Source organism: Rhinolophus ferrumequinum, chromosome 28 (genome assembly GCF_004115265.2).
Source record: "Rhinolophus ferrumequinum isolate MPI-CBG mRhiFer1 chromosome 28, mRhiFer1_v1.p, whole genome shotgun sequence".
NCBI lineage: Eukaryota > Metazoa > Chordata > Mammalia > Chiroptera > Rhinolophidae > Rhinolophus > Rhinolophus ferrumequinum.
In genome coordinates this window covers 5,204,274-5,220,666 of record NC_046311.1, presented here as the reverse complement: position 1 = coordinate 5,220,666, position 16,393 = coordinate 5,204,274, and the positions used below count along the sequence as shown (strand labels likewise).

Here is a 16,393-nt window from a genome sequence, read left to right as displayed (position 1 = left end):
CTTTCACTTTCTCAGCAATGTGTCCCCGGGCTTAGCACTGGGCCTGGCCCATGGCTGCTGCCGCGGGAGCATGAACCAGGCCTGACTCCCTCCCTCTCTGGGTCCTGCAGATGGAAGGGCCAGGCTGGCCCGGGCAGTGCCTGTGCCTGTGCTACTGGGACGAGCCTGGCAGGCAGCGAGGCTGGCGGCCAGACCCCGGGCACCGCACAGCCTGGGTCCACATGCCGCTGGGCATCCACTGCGCCCCCGTTAGCTGTGTGTCACCCACTTAGAAGACAGTCCTTTACAAATGGAACCCAGGGCCTCCCCTCCAATACCTGCCCGGGGGGCAGGAGCCAGTCACCCCCACAGCACAGAGGGCCCTCCCCAGGGGAGGGAAAGCTGCAGCCATAGGCCGCACGCCCTAGGAGTCGGGCACTCCTTCCCACCCCGCCCTTTCACCCACGGGGCTTCCAGGGGCCCGAGCTCCACCTCCATTACGCCTCAAAGACAAGGTTTCTGCCAAGGGAATAAAGCACACGCTCCCTGCACGCCCCTGCCCCCTCCCCGTGTCTCATGTTATTTCCCACTTGGTGTCTTCTCGCCACATTTGTAAAAATGACTGCCACTTACGAGGTGGCAAGGAGTCAGAAACACAATCTGGAGCCAAGCTGATATTCAATGACTTCCTGAGCCTGGCACATCTGCCAAGGCTCCCTCCTGGGTGTCAGGTGCAGAATGAAGAGGCGGCACAAGATGGGGAGCCAGAGATACCCCAAGTCCAGCCTCAGGGACACACCTCCACTGAGGGACGGCCCCTCCCTTCTCTGGGCTGGAGTTTCTGCACTGGTAAGACCTGAAGCTTAGCAGCTCTCACTACCCCCACTTCCCACGTGATCTCATTATGTGCACACGTACACACACACACACACACACACACACACACACACTGAGCAAAGGCAATGAAATGGGGGCCGACACTCAAATCCAAACTGGAAGAGTCCTCACGTCAACTAGCCCAACGTCCCCATTTCCCAGATGAACATACTGAGGTTCCAAGCTCTTGAGCCTCTTGGCTAAGGCCAACCCGACAAACAATGGACTGAAGCACTTCAAAAACAGCACCCCAGAGAAACAGCGCAGGGGCGGGTTGCTAGATGCCGGGGTTGGTTGGCTGCAATACAGGCAGTCGGCTGTACGCGTGCGTTCTGCAGTTGTGACCTCCGACCACTGGCCCAAGGAACAAACGTCCCCAAGGGCCACCACCACACTCTGGGAATCATCTCTAGCCGCCAGCATGTTCAGGGGAGAAAAATGCGGTTGATGGGTCCTCTGGAGCCTAGATCCCCTGACACAGATTCAGTCTCACCTGCCCCAACAGTACCCAGCAACCACCCAGCAATGCCCCCACTGCCACCCCACTGCTCAGAATCCTCTGCTGTTCTCCATTCCAGCCACTGGATGTCACTGCTGCCCCCCAATGAACTGGCACCATAGAGCGTTTATTGGGGAGTTACGTGAACCCAGCAGGCCAACAGGATCCCATAAATATCTCCCATGCTCTGTCCTAATTTCATCCTTCTTCCAGAAAGTATGGTCCGTCATGGAGTACCCATCACGCTCCAGACACTCCACACATCGTATCCTTTCATCCTCACAGCACCACTACCCAGTAACGGGGAGGAAAATGAGACCCAGAGAAATTAAGTAACTTACTCAAAAGTTCAAAAAACAAGCAAAGAGGAGGGCCAGGATTGGAATCCAAGTTTGATGCCCAATTCCATGACTTTTTACTACAATGTAACTTCCCTTGAGATATCAGACTGGGCTATACGCTCTGGTGAAATCAAGTGGGTTTGCCATGGCCTGCAGAGACGCTGGCATCTGGGCAGAAACCATGAGTAGCTTTGATCAAAGGCACAGCCGCGAGAGGAGGGGCTCAATAGCGCCTCCATCCCGGCAGAAATCATGGTCTAGTGCCCTCTGGTGGCTGAACATGGAACTGGAATGAATGGACCCGGGAGGCTCTGAGGGGTGAACTGGAGGGTCTCAGAGGTCACTCATTCCCCAGGGATTCCTAGATGCTTTCTCCCAGGTCAGTCCTAGAGCCCCACGTACCTCATAGGCTGAGTCATGAGGCAATCAGCTAGCAAACAGGAAGCTATGTAGGGCGAGAAGCGCAGCAAACCACATGGGACGACACCGGTAAGGGGTGGGCGCCACTGAGTTATCCTGCGTGGGGATTCCTGGCATCCATACTCCTGGGGCTGGGGACTGGGGAAGGCGGGAAGCAGGAAGGCTCTGCCTGGGACACTCTGCAGCCTGGCACCCAACGGAGTCCATCAGTGGGAACCATAACAATCCCCCTGTGCTTTCAGCTGGCGTGTGTCTCAGCTACTTTGTCAGCTTTTCCAAATACCCCCCTTCTTGGTCCTTCTGTCGCCCTCAGCTTTGGCCTGGGTGCCAGCTCTCCTCATCCAACTCCCTCTAATGCCGCTCTTTAAGGGCCCAGAGATGTCCCTGCCCCTCACCTCTGAGAGACTCCCGTTGTACCACGAGCCGGTTTGGCCTCCGTGCACCGATCTCATGCCAGCTCACTGAATCCTCACAACCGTTCTGTTCTATGAAGATGGATATACGTAGCTAGGCTGGTTTTTCAGCTGAAGAAACTGAGGCTCAGTGGAGTTAAGTAACTTGCCTAAACTCACACAGGAGCAGAGCCAGCATTTAAACCGAAGGCTCTCTGGCCAAAGAAACCACTATTGCTACACTGAGCTGCCTCTCAGACAAAAGAGCCATTGAAAAGCTCGGGCACAGGAATTGTTCTAACAGAAGACCCTGGATTCGAAGATCAATCTCGAACCCAGGGTCTGTAAGAGGAGAGACCAGGAGCAAGAAAAACAGATGAGGGCCGTAAAAAGGACCCCTGCTTGTGGGGATGAGGCTCTGGAGTGTGGTAATGCGGAGAGGGCGGAAACGAGAGGGAGAGAACCAGCATTACAAGTTTTACACACACACACACACACACACACACACACACACACGTCCTCTTTGAAATCTTAAAATAACCCTGGATTGCTATTATCGCCATTTTTCAGATGAGGAAACTGAGAATCACAGTAAGTGGCCAGCCCGGTGTCACAGCTGGTAAGCGGGGGAGTTGTGACCTCACACTTAATTTAGTAGTTGCCATCGATAGGCGTGGTTGCATATGCAAAGGATCTCTAGCCGAGTAGGACGGCCGTAACTGTCAGCTTCATCCCTGCTCTTTAGGACACCAGCCTTGAAAAAAAAATATTCAAAATAAGTAGGTGGGAAAGGACTGATCACAACAGACAGGGTCCCGCCTGCAGCCTGGGGTCCGGCAGCCAAGGGATGGCCCTCAGGACACAGCCACAGGGCCCGATCGCATAAGCTGGGCCCCACCACTAAAGCAGAAGATCCTGTCTCCAAAGCTGATAACCACGTTCGCGGAACAAGGCTCATTCGTGGACCAACCAGAGCGTGAAACAAGACAGCACCTGCCCAAATATGAGACTGCCTGGAAGTGACGGAGAAGAGCCGGGGGTATTCACAGAAAGTGAGGACTAACCAGTGGAGGCAGGGCCCATGACCCTGGTCCGCAAGGCACTTGCACACCCACCGCTTTCGTCGGGCATCTCCGAGAGCAGAGCCGGGGTCTGGGGCACCACGCTCTCACATCTGGTCAATAAATATCAGGACCTGGAACTTACTGACCAGCGACTTGGTGTCTAGTAATTCCCAGCCCTGGCAGGAGGGGTGGAGGCAGCGGGAGGTGAGAGATGCCCCCAGACTTGGGCCAGCATATCAAGTGGCCTGAAGCCGTTTACAACGCTCACATCTTCCATGACAGTCACCCCACCGTGTAACCATCTGTTGACTCCGTGTCCCCATCAGGACTCACCTTCCTAGGCAGAAACCATGTCCCCTTTATTCATGTCCATTACCCCCATGCAAATATACCGATCCCTCCCACTGCTGCTGAGACAGATGACGTGGGCACTCCAGGCCGACTTCCGTCCACCCTGGGCACTCGCCCAGCCACCTCCTGGGAAGCTCAGGAGACTCACATCCCAGGCCTGCAGACATGATGGATGCAGGCAGGGGAGCTCGGCTGAGACAGGCCCTGCCTAGGGGAGAGTTGACCTCTCTGCTCAGGCCTGGCTCAGGACAGGCTCTGAAAGCCTGGCTGCCAGTGCAATCTCACCAGGCCAGTGTCACATCCCCGCTCTGCCTGGGAAACCTGCCACCAGCCTCAGACGTCTCGTGCACAGCACCGCCCTCTGGTGGCCACCGGGGGTCTAGACGCAAACAATCTTGGCCGGCAAGAAGCCAAAGGCTTTAGGGATTGTTTACAAGACCTCGGACGTCGTGTGCACAGACCCAGAAGAGCTGCACTTGTGCGTGCGCAAAGACACCCCCAAGACGTGCACACAGCCCGATTTACCACGGGAGGCAGCAGATTAGGGCTGCGATTCTGAGCTCGCTCCCTTCATTCTCGCGGTCTGTTTGCAGGAGGCTAAGCCCTCCTTCCCCTGCTTCTGGAAGAACCCAAATCCCTCAGCAGAGGCTTGCAGTGAGGGGAGGAGACCACCAGCTGGGGGACCCCATGGGGAGGGGGAGCCCCCTTCCCTCCCACATGCTGGTCCATATTGTGCCAGAACTCACTCTTACTGAGTCAAATCCTGTCACCTCTCTGGAGCCTCAGGTTTCTCCTCCACTACAACTAGGTTTGGCTCAAATTATTTCTGAGCCCCGTTCCAAATCGGATGATTTATGGTTCAAAGTCTTGATTTTCTTTCTAACTCAAAAACACTCCCAGACTTCTAGAAATGGAAATAACCAACATGGGGCCCCACTGTTTAGAAAGCCCCGGGGAGAAGGTCAGCACACTGATCTGACAGTGACCCTGGGGGACCAGACAGACTCCAAGTCCCAGAAGGGAGACCAAGGCCAGAGAAGTTCTACGATGTGGTGAGCTCATCCAGCCAGGACGCAGCAAAAACGGGGTGTTCCCACCAAGGCTTGCCCTGCAGTCTCAGCCGTGTGCTGGGTCCTCCAGCTCTCTCCACAGGGACAGCTGTAGCCATCCCCCGGGCCATAGCTCATGCCGAGCATGAAGGCTGGATGCTTCCATGAGCAGCAGGGGTAGAAAGGTTGGCAGAGGGGAGTCAAGGCTGCTCACTGAAGGAGGGGCAAGAGAAGGGCCAGGAAGAACTGGAATCCACCCTCCAGGAAAGATGCTCCCCACACCGCCTTCCAGCTCTGGCTGCCCAGCACTTCAGACACCCCCCTTCTGCTCTGCACCCAGAGCTCCAAACTCTACCTGGGAGAAGCACCCAGCCCTCTGTTCTGCCATCTGGGCTCTCCCAGGCCATGGGAGTCAGGGACACCATCCTGCTACTGCCTCGGCCCAGAGTGGAGCTGGCTGGGACCCCGCCACCAGCTTCCTGAACCCCTTCTAGCCTCAGCTGGCATCTGGTCTCTGGTGGGCGCTGACCTGACCTCAGAGGTCAGGTGCCATGGGTTGGTCAAGGGCTGGGAGGAGGCTTGGCAGAGACATGGCCTCGGGGGAAGGCTACTGTGGAGAGCCCCAAAGCCTCCCCCACCGCGAGGAGCCTGTCTGGGACTGCCCGGGTCAGCACTGCACGGCCAGCACCACATCCGTCATTATCTCGTCTGCCTTCCCCTCTAACCCCAGCCAGGGCAGTTCTCACCTAGGCAACTGGAGTGTTATCAGATGAAGACTCCTCGAGACCTTCAAGTCTACCCTCTTATTATTTCTATATCATGACGGTCACATATTCGTGAATGTGCGTGTGTGTGTAGCACGGTATATTAGTATACATAAGGCGACAGAGCTTCACATTAAGTGTCAGACTGCTCTGCCATTCACTGGCTGCATGGAATACGCGAGTCAAACGCCGTCTCTGGACTCAGTTTTCCCATCAGTAAAATGGGATTAATAATAATACTTCTCTTACAGGGTTGGTGTGAGGCGATGAGGTATTACCTCTAAAGTGCTTGGAACAGTCTCTGGAACACACTAAGGGCTCAATAAAGGCCAACACAATATTAGTTATCACACACGGACAGCTTTCTCTTTGCCAGGCATGACACAGGTCTCTGAACCTCAGACTGCTGCTGGAAGGCAGTTATCCTCATCTTACAGATGAAGAAATTGAGACCAAAGACGGAAGGGGTTTGTCCAAAGCTAAGGAGAGGCCGGGCCCAGAGAAGCTGCTGGGGAAACAGCTGCCGGGTTTCTCTCTGTGCTTGATGATATCGTCTGGGGAAGGAATCCTGAGTCTCCACCTCCCCACACCCCAGGAAACTTTGAAGGGACAAACCAGATGGGGGGTGGGGGCCAGAGGTGAGGCTAGAAAGACAGGACAGGCTGAGCCCAGACACCCAGCCCTGGATGTAAACAGAATTCAGCAGAAGCTCTCACCGAGTGGATCTCTAATTGGTGTAGGCTGCCGGCGCGAGGAGCCCTGGGGCTGCCCGCCTCACATAGTTGCTGCCTCTGGGGACCCTGAATTTGGAAACATCGCCCCAGAGGGAGACAGACAGGGTTGTGGGCAAGGCTCTGACTTTGACAGAGTGCCCATAGCGGGCACCAGGGCAGAGCAGGAGAAGGCGGTGCCCACCCCTGGGAAATGGCGTTTTCCAGCACCCTGGAAAAGCCCCTGCCCTCTCTGGGCCTCTCGTGGGACCCCAGTGGGTAACACGAGGGAGGCGGTGACTGCAGCCGCCCCTTGCAGCTCTGCATCCTTGGGGGCAGGCAGAAGCCTGAGGATCCTCGTGGGGGTTCTCAGGGCTCCACTGGGCACTGAGCTTCTGTTCTGGCTCCACTGGAAACCTCGCCCTTAATGACCCAATCCACGCCAGAGGAGCTGCCCACCTGCCCAGCCCGACGAGTCTTCGTGTGTCCCAGGGTGGAGGCGAGCAAGGCTCCTGGGCTGACAGATGACTTGAGCTGACGGCTCAGCGGGCCACCAGCAGATCTGGGGACGGAGTCCAGCCTCCAATCAGGCCCAGTTTACACCCAAGGGCCAGGACACTAAGCCCTCCACTCTCCTGACAAGCGCCTCCCAGGCGGGCCATTCCCACGCTGCTGCTTTCAGGATGAAAACCCTCTGTATCTCCTTCTCCACACGCTGTAGGGGCTCCAGCTGAAGGCCATGGCCAGAGAGAATGGAGTCCACAGTAGAGAGGAGCCACAAGACTCTTCTAGATCTTTCCTTCTGTCAGCCACGCAACTCAATCCCTGGGACTCTAATTCTGGTCCTTATTTCGTGTGTTAATCAGTAAAATGGGATTAACAATCCTTCTCATGGACCTGAAGTAACTGTCACAAAAATAAACTCAACCACCGTAAACTGGGAAGCGCAATGGACGAATGGTGGGGTTGTTGATCGAGATGAAGAATCTGCCACACAGGGACCACAGGCAGGATCCTGAGGGGACCGGGGGGCTGTCTTGGCAGAACCGGCCAGGCCCCCCGGGACGGCAGGCCTGAGCCCCACTCACATTTGCCCTGCTGCCCTCTCCCAGCGAGTAACCAACCCCTCCTTGGAACAGAGCCCAGAAGGGGAGCCAGGGGCATCAGGACCACCTCTCCTCCCATCACCTGTCTCCCTCTCAAGCTCAGACTCTCCCAATCGCAACAATAGTGGGCAGCAAGCTTTCTTCCCTACGTGTGCTTTGGCAATACAAAATGTATCTCGTAACCCCAAAACACTCACTCATATTTATTAAATGATATGCTTATATCTCTTCAACCCATACATTAAATATTCCCTTTTCTAGACAAGAATAATTCGAACTAGAAGTTGTAACATTTTCTTCTCCCACCCAGCGGAGGCCCCCGCTTGGGCAATGAGCTGAAGCTTTGCAGAGACCTCTCCCCGCTGCCCTGAGCTCAGGGTGAGTGGGGCGCTGGGTCCGGCCCCTAACGAAAGGCAGCAGGCCCCAGAGCATTCTGGGTACGTGTGGCATTTAGTTTGGGCAGGTGGTACTTTCTGGGTGGCCCTGAGTTCTCTAGAGGTGAGAAGGGAAAGAAGGAAGGGAAAATGGCCAGTGGCCAACGTCCAAGGAGAGAGCACCCTCAGCCCTTCTCCTGGTGGCGTCACAAGGGTCAACACCAACCCAAAAGGTAGTGCCCCTAGAAGCTGCCTTGCAGAGCCTCCTGGGGATGTCCCCCGGGCCCTGGGGTGGCACGTGTCCGAGAGGGAAGGGACACAGCAACATAGCCTCAATTCATGTCGAATTTACAGACTCAAGCAGACCATAGAGCGGATTGGGGCAGAGCCAGGGTGAGACTCGTGCGTGCCGCCCCTTTCCCAAATCCTACCCCGAAGGGAAGCTGGAGACGATGCCTGTGACCCCAGGCCAAGCCCCTGAACAGAGCACGTGAGTGGACCCCAGGCGGCAGCAGAGAACACTGGCAAGGGCCATTCAGAGGGAGGGCCACACACTACCCGCTCTCCCACCCAAGAGCCAGCCAGGTTGGGGACTGGTCTATCCCCGGTGACACAGGAGGACGAGGCAGCAGACAGGGACAGACAGGGCAAGGGGGGAGAGAATCAGAGGAGCGGGTGTCAGGCCCCGCCCTTCCTCACATCTGCTAGGCAGGAGGGCAGCAGGCGTCTTGCAGGACCCTGAGTGCCTCCCAGACTCCAGGCTCAGCCCTCCAGGGGCCAGTTCACAAGCACTGGCAAAGCTCGGGTCAGGCTGGGGCTGGTTTTGCCCCAAGCTGCCATGAGCTCAGGTCCCCTGGCACTGCAGAGCTGACGCCCTGGGACCCAGGCTGTACCTCAGACTGACCTTGGCTTTCAGAGGCTGAAGACTCTGGCTCCAGGGTGTACCCTCCAAGGGAGGCCTGGAGCCCAACACAGTCCAGCCTCCAGGCCATTCTCAGGGCCTGTGGCGTCCAGGGTCCCCAGCTTTCATCCTGGAAGGGCCTCCTTCCCCGGGCTGTAATCTCTCCCCATTCAAAGGCCCCTCACACCTCAGCCCACCCCCTTCAGACCGAGCCCTGATCCGGGCTCTTGACTAAGCCCCATGATGGATGCCTTTGGGCTGGCCCACACCCCTGCCTCCGTCCCAGCTCTCCCTGGTAACTGTCAAGGCTGGCTGTCCCCTTGACCCGTGGAAAGATTGAGAATCCAGGGGCTCGTACAGCAGCCCAGGCTCCGAATAATCCTTCACCTGGCCTGGGAGGGCCTGTAGGGAGGGCAGGGGAAATAAGGGACTGAAGGACCCTACAGCGCCTGGCGCGGAGAGCCAGCTGCTGGCCACCTACCCCACTCAAGAGCCCACGGTCTTCACGAGCCCTGGAAGCCAAACCCAAGGACACCCAGCCCAGTGATGCCATCTTCTCCCCTTTGATCTTCTGACAATCAAAGAACGTGCCATTCCAAACCAGCTCCAAGCAGGCCTGGTCTAGAGAGATGGCCCAGACGGCCACCTCCCAGGCACCACCCTCCTGCCTTTGTGACGTCAGAGCCTGGCTGGGTGCGGCTGCCCATAGACCCTTCTAGGTAAGGTAACTGTGGGCCAGAGTGTCCGTGGTAAAGGGACCACCTTCCTGAACAGACAGAGGCCAAAAGGGACGGCCCTTTGGAGCAGCGTGGCACTGGGAGGGGTGCACATGAGACCCACGCTTCTGCCCTGATGCCTTCCAACTGGTTTCCCCCTGACACTCATGGGGCAGCTTCCCCCACCAGAGGTGCCCTCAGCCAACCTTGATGAATACACAGGAGCCACTCCGCACACCACCCCTGAGTGGAAGGACCACAGAGAATTTCTCACCCCTCTTAAAACTCATGTACGATCAGTTTAGCCCCTGCGGGAGGGATTTGAGGACCCCACAGCCCCAAGAGCAGGAGAGTGAACCCGTGGAGAGCACCCCCCGGTTCGCTTAGCTAGGCCTGATGGGAATCCAGCATCTGCCCACCTCTTCCTCGCGCCCAGAGTCTGCCCGGCCGCACCCCCAGGCACACGACAGCACAAGAGCTTCCAGCTGACGGAAGGCGGGGGGTCCCTTGTCCCCGATCTTAGACAACATCACACTCTGCTCCCACGAAGCCCAGGCTTCAACTAAAGCCTCCTTCCCAAGTCACCTACAGTGAGGCCACCTCCTCTACCAGAGGGCTCCTCTCTGCCTACACCCGCCGTGCCAGTCTGCTGCCACGGGCACCGCACAGAGCGGAGGGCCTGGCCCTCAGTGTGGGCTACACGGAGGTCGAGGCCTGCTTCACCGCTCAGGCTGTGTGCCTCAGGCAAAGTGACTTTGCTGCCCTGAGCCTCCAATCCCTCAGGGACAAAACAGGCATGGTGACATCTAGTTCCCAGGACGAGCTGAGTCCACTCCTTCTCTCCTTCCGGTCCTCGGCCTCTGGGCTTGAAGACAGGGCCCTTCCTGCATTCAGTCAATACCAGCCATAGATGTAAGAGGACACTGGGGAGAAGACCGGGTGCGAAGGGTCGCCCAACACATGACCTCTGACCTCTCCCCACCTGTCACTCACACAGCTCCTGGGGAATCCAGTTCCCTGGCTCCTAGGTGTTGGGGTAGAATTAAGGAACAGAGTCCTGACTTTCTGACAGAATCCAAGTCCTGGAACAAGGATGGGGACATAAACGGGGGGCTTCCAATCCACTCCCGGCTCACTGTCCCCCCAGATGTCCTTCGAGGGTCCCCCCCATGGTAAAGGGGACATCACTGACCTTTCCAGCATCCCCGTCTTGGACCCTCTCCCTGGAAAGGCCACCCCCACTTGTCCTTATCCTACTGCTTCCTCTGCGTGGCTCTGAAGAGCCTACGTGATCATGACCACCCTGCCGTCCTACAGATACACATGTCCCTGGAGCAGAGAACAAGCTGGACGAGGCTCCCTGGCTCCCTGAGCCCACACTGGGCACCTGGGGCACCTTCTCTCCAACCCTTGGCCCACGCAATCCCCTGGAAATCCCTAGAGCCAGCTCCTGAGCCCCTGCACCCCCCGCTAAGCTCCCCCCCACACACACACTGGTAGTGTACTTCCAAGTGGAGTTTTCCCAACAATCACACTCAGACTCCTCCTCCGGGCACCCTCCGGGATGCTGGAATGCTGTGGCCTGCAGGGCAGGAGGGGCACAGTTGGGGCCATCCTGTTTCTCCTGCCCACCCCCCTCTGTTTATCTAGTCATCTCCAGCCAGCAGGGTGGAAAGCAGTGAGGGCGTGAATGGCAGAGCCAAGATATGGGTGAAGCTTGTCTCCTAGGCCAGCAGTCAAGGCCACCTCCTGGGCTGTGCACTCCCCTCAGACTGTTGGCTGCAAGAATGCTAGCTAGCACAGTCACCACTAAGCCAAGAGGGCTGACGGACTCTGAGAGAGCAGGGCTGCAATTCCTCCCGGCTTTGCAGCCCCATCTCGCTTGGGCTGAGGCAAAGGGAGGGCGGGCAGGAGGGAGAGGAGCGTCAGTGGCAGATTCGCCCCTCTGGAGTCAGCCCAAACGCCCTCTTCGGACCCCAGCTAGCATTTCGGTCAAACCCTGCCAGCATCCCACCCACTTCAAGAGTCTCCGCGGGGTGGGGACCTTGAGGGCGGTAGGCAAGAGCTATGCCCTGAACCATCCCAGTGCCATCTCCACCCTTCCCTGGATGGCAGGAAGGGAGGGGGTCACCTGGCAGAGGTCAGTGGGAAAACAGACGGGCAGGCTCCCTGGACCCCAAGCTCTTCTTTCTCCCCACCCATGCTCCTGGCCCCTTCCCCGACCCGGAAAAATAACCAGAAAAGAGCTGGCCACCACAGGTTTCACTGGTGCGGGGCAGAACCATGCAAACGCCAGTGAGAGTTCAATTTTCCAAATAAACCAATGTGCACAATCATATCAGAACCCCCGTCTGCAAAACACGCGAGCTTCTCCTCCCTCCACCATCCTGACTGGGAATTCCGGAGCAGTTCTCCAAGCCCAAACAGGGACGCAATCTGTAGGCGCCCAGATACAGATGGGGGTAGGAAGGGGGAGGACGCCTCGGAAATGCCCAAAATGGGGTTGGAGAGGGCGCAAGAGGGAAAGGAAGGGAAGGGGTGGGCGTCCATGACAGACAGCCTCGACATGTTCAAAGTCTCGCCGCAGCAGCCAGCTCCCAACTTGTTTACTTGTCAGCGTGTTTTGCTGTTTCCAAAAGGAAACAGTTAACCGTCTGGGTCGTGGCCGGGTAGCAATCCGTCCCTATCCTTCACCTTCCCTTCCCAGCTAAGCGCCGCCGCCACTGTGGCTGCCTCCGCTGCCAGGGGCTCGAACCTCGTCTACTTTTTTCCACTTGAGCGTGGCCAAACTGTTGCTATTTCGTGGGGGGCAAAGAACTGGGTTGGCACCCTCCAAACGAGACATGGCGGGTGGGGGCGGGGGCGGGGAGCTGGGCCCGCGTGCCCTCGCCGGCGGGGGTCCTCTCCCGGGAGAGGCACGGACGCAGCTCCCCACCACGCCTCGCCAGGGCCGGAGGCACCTGGAGACGCAGCCGGAGCATCTCCCGAGCCAGAGCGAGCCTGACGCGCAGCCGGCGGGCGGCGAGCTGGGGTGGGCGCAAGGCCGGCTCCCGGCTGCAGGCGGGCGAGAGGGAGCTGCGGAGCCGGGGGAGGCGGGCGGGGAGCGGCCGCCTGACTTACATGGAAGTGATATTCCTTGAGATGTCCGTGATGTTGATGCTGGCGCTCCCGGTGCTGTTCCCTGAATCCTGCCCTTCCAGGAGGGGGAAGAGGTTCCCATCGTCCGGCCGCCGGCAATTGATCTCAGTCTTGCTGCAGACACAATTTGCAGGGCAAGCCAGCACGGAGCCCACATAGTCAAGCCAAACGCTTCCCAGCAAGAAAATCCGCCAGAAACTACACTTGGCTGGGCAAAGAGAGACATCCATCTCCGATCGCTGCTTCTAAAAAAGAGGAGGAGGAAAGGAGAGGGGGGTGGGGTGGGGGGAGTGGGGAGTGCTGGGGGGGAAGGAAACAAAGACGGCGAGGGAGGGGGGAAGGGGGAGGGGGGCCTCTGCCTTTGAAACGCCGTGCGATCAGATGCAAAATTCTTCAGCCTCTGAAACCATCGCGGCCGCTGCTGCCGCTGCTGCTGCCGCCGCCGCCGGGTAGGAGCCGCGGGGAGCGCCTAGTGGCGCGGTCTGCCTGGCATGGTGGCCGGCTCGGCACTCGCCGGCTCGCCGGGTCTTGGGGCTCGGGAAGCGAGCCGTGCTCAGCGACTCTGAGACTTTGCAGGGTTGCAACAGACAGTGGTGAGGCAAAAAAAGAAAAAAGGAAAAAAAAGAAAGAAAGAAAAAAGAAAAAAAGGGGGGAGGGAAATGGTGCTAAAGTCACCAAGTCCCACCTACTGGGCAGAATTAAAACCGACACACCTGCAAAACACACACACTCACATACATTCACACATACACACGCCTGAAGCCTGGGGGAAGGAAGAGGAGGAGGAAGATGCAGTCGGAGCTGCAGCAGCCGCGAATGGCTCGCTGTGCGCCTGCAGAAATGTACAAGTGTTCCGAGCCTTACGAAACGCACGGGTTCTCAGAGCGTCTTCCTCGGCGCCCTCCCTCTCCCCTCCTGCTCCCCTCCCCACTTGCGGCCTCCTCCCCCCGCCCTGCCGCCCAGGCTGGGAGCGGCAGGAGAGCGGAATCTCCCCCTCCCTCCCTCTCCCCGCCCGTCCTCTCCCCTCCTCCCTCCCCACCCACCCACCCACTCGCAGGCTCGCGGCTCTCGCCTGCACCGCCACCCGCGGCCGCGCGCCCTCCCGCCTGCTCCACGCCTCGAGACCAGGCACCCGTTCTCCGCAGCCCAAGGGGAAACCGAGACCGAAGGGAAAAAGTTGCAGTTGGGATTGCGAGGATCTGGACAGGGGTGGGGGAGTTGGCGAGCTGGCTGCGCGACGCGGAAAGGCGCTCTCCTTTCCACTTTTTGGCCCTCGTGCTGCCCGGTTTTGCTGCAATCAGGACCGTGGGAGGAAGGGACATGAAGGCGGCCGAGGTGACCGGGGAGTGCTACCGAGCCTGGGCGGGCACAGTCTAGCTGACAGCGACAGGGCAACCGGGAGCGCACAGGAACCCCGGACGGGCACCCAGAGCCGGCTACTGGGGCTGCGGACGCGTGGCTCCCCGCCTAAACGACACTCATTTCCGTAATCGAGAGTCTGGGAGCAGGGCTCGGCTGGGAGGGGAATGCGGGACACGGCGGGGTAGGTACGCCCGCTCCCCCTGCGCCTCCGTGGAGGTGGGTTTTGCGTTGGCCTTGGGCACGCAGGGAGTGGGTAAGGGAGGAACAAGCACCGAAAGGGCTGCGCTGGAGAGCCGAGGTGGCCGGGGGCGAGCCGTGCAAGCGAGAGAAGCGGCCAGGAAAATTGAGATGCAAGGGGCATTTTTTGGCAAGCAGCAGGCCAGCACCGTCAGAGCTGGCTTCTGGGGCTCGGCTGTCGGGTGCGCTGCGCTGGCTGCCGGGTGAGGGGGTGGGCGGGCTGCTTTCTCCAGATTCGGGGGGCGCAGAATCCCTCCTGCCCTCCCACCCAAGCACCCCTTCCTGGTAGGGGCGCAAAGCAGGTGCAGCCAGTCTTGGAGTCGAGCTCAGATCCCAATGGGAGAGCAACGGAAGGTGGGGGGGGAGCCCCGCTTTTTACCTTGGTAGGGATTTTTTTTTAAATAAATAAATAAAACGTCAAAATGCCAAGTATGAGCTGTTTGCTGAGGAGAGCACTGGCTGTGGGAAAGGAGAAGAAAGGGTTAGGAAAGTCCGCACAGCACACACACTACAGCATTCATTCACACGCAGAAGAAAGCAGGGCTCTGCTCCCGGCACTTGGGTGAGGGCCGGCGATGAGGAAGCAAAGACGGGGGATTCAACGGCAGCCAGCTTCTGAAAGGGTTCTCCCCCGCCCCCGCCCCACCCCCTGGATTCCGATGCAGGTCATGCAACTTGCAGGGAAGATGGGGGAAGGGGTACGCGGGTGCCACCCGCCTCCCCCAGGCACAGCCACAGACAGGCCAGGCGCCTGCCTGCGAGTGGCACTGTTGCTGTGAGTAAACTTGGAAGAAAAGAAAAAAAGGAAAGAACATGGCTATAAAAGGCAGTTTTCCCTGATTCCCCCTTACATTCCGCCTTTCTTTGGCCTCGGTGAGACTTGTACCCTATTGCCAGTATGGCCTTGTCCCCAGACTGGCATTTTGCCCTCCTACCAGCAGGAGGGGACAGAGAGTGGAAACCTCCTTAGACTCTCAAACCAGTTCCTACTGGCCCTTGGCCAATCCAGATACCCTTAGCTATTGGGAATCTCCCTGCCACTTCTAGGGCCATTCTGGGACTGGCTCTCGAATGTTTGAGAGTCAGGGAAACTGAGGCATAGTCAAAGCTCTAGCTTGGCCTCTCTCAGAAGGTGGCAGGTGGCAGCAGAGAAACACAGGACATCTTCCTCAGATCACTCCAGGGGAGCTGCCAACAAGCTGGGGAGGAAAAGTGGGGTTAGCCCAGCATCAGGTCTCTAGCCTGCAATTAAAATGGTTTTGTCTCCAAAATGTCCAGCACACGTTTTTTTGAGAAAGTGAGAACATTTTCCCGCGGAGAAAGGGAGGTGTCTTATAGACAGAACAAATGACAGGTGTCTTATAGTCAGAACAAATAAAACCCTTAAAAAACCCCTTTGGATATAGTAAAAATGCAGGCTGTGCAGCAAGGGGCCCTGATGGAACAAGAGGTCTTTCATCCTGCCGGTAAAATGGGATTACGATGGGATGTTCTGTTTATGGTAGAGCTCTGGGCCTGAGCAGGAAGCGGCAGCTGACGCAGAGGAAGGCCTTTGCCACAGCAGAGAACGGCCTGGGCGCTGGGAGAGCAGCATTTGGTTTCGGGCCACAGGCAGATCACTTCGGGCTTTTGGGGCCTCGGCTTCCATATCTGTAAACTGACTCGGGTGGACCTCGCGGCCCAAAGCGTGGCCTTCCGACCAGCAGCGTCCACACCACCTGCAAGCTACTTAGCAAAGCAGTGCCTGAGGCTCCCCTCGGACCTACCAAACCAGAATGTCCGTTTTCACACGCTCCCCAGGTGACTCGTAAGCGCGGCACACTTGGGGAAGGGCTGAGATGGCTCTCAAAGCCCCTTCCAGCTGAGCAGTGTCTGATTCTACATGGACCAGGCCAGAGAGACTGTTAAGAAAAAAGGAGAGATCGGTGGTGTGGAGTCTCAGGTGCAAAGAGCTTGTCAAGAGCAAACCTGTGAGCTTGTCAAGAGCAAACAACAAGCGCCAGAGGTGCCCACCCTGCCCAGGGAAAGGTACTCCTGCTTCCCTGGTTCTTAACCTCCGAGAGAGGCCAGGAGACAGTCTCCCGCATAGACACCCTTTTCTTGGGCAGCAGGGG

The 16,393-nt window shown here is 58.0% G+C and overlaps 1 protein-coding gene across 8 annotated transcripts in view; it reads right to left on the bottom strand.

The window, feature by feature from the left end:
• Window positions 1–13,887, bottom strand: part of NTRK3 (neurotrophic receptor tyrosine kinase 3) — a 317,709-nt gene extending 303,822 nt beyond the window's left edge. For 4 of the 8 annotated variants that reach the window (XM_033100331.1, XM_033100324.1, XM_033100327.1 and 1 more), the window contains exons 1-2: window positions 13,040–13,633; window positions 12,663–12,925 (exon numbers count right to left, since the gene is read on the bottom strand). In XM_033100331.1, the coding sequence (XP_032956222.1) occupies window positions 12,663–12,910 (248 nt within the window). In that variant the 5' untranslated portion in view covers window positions 12,911–12,925; window positions 13,040–13,633. Of the gene's footprint in view, window positions 1–12,662; window positions 12,926–13,039; window positions 13,634–13,727 lie in introns of those variants that run through there. The other 4 variants (XM_033100329.1, XM_033100330.1, XM_033100325.1 and 1 more) reach the window with 3 other exon arrangements.
• Between the last annotated feature and the right edge of the window lie 2,506 nt (window positions 13,888–16,393).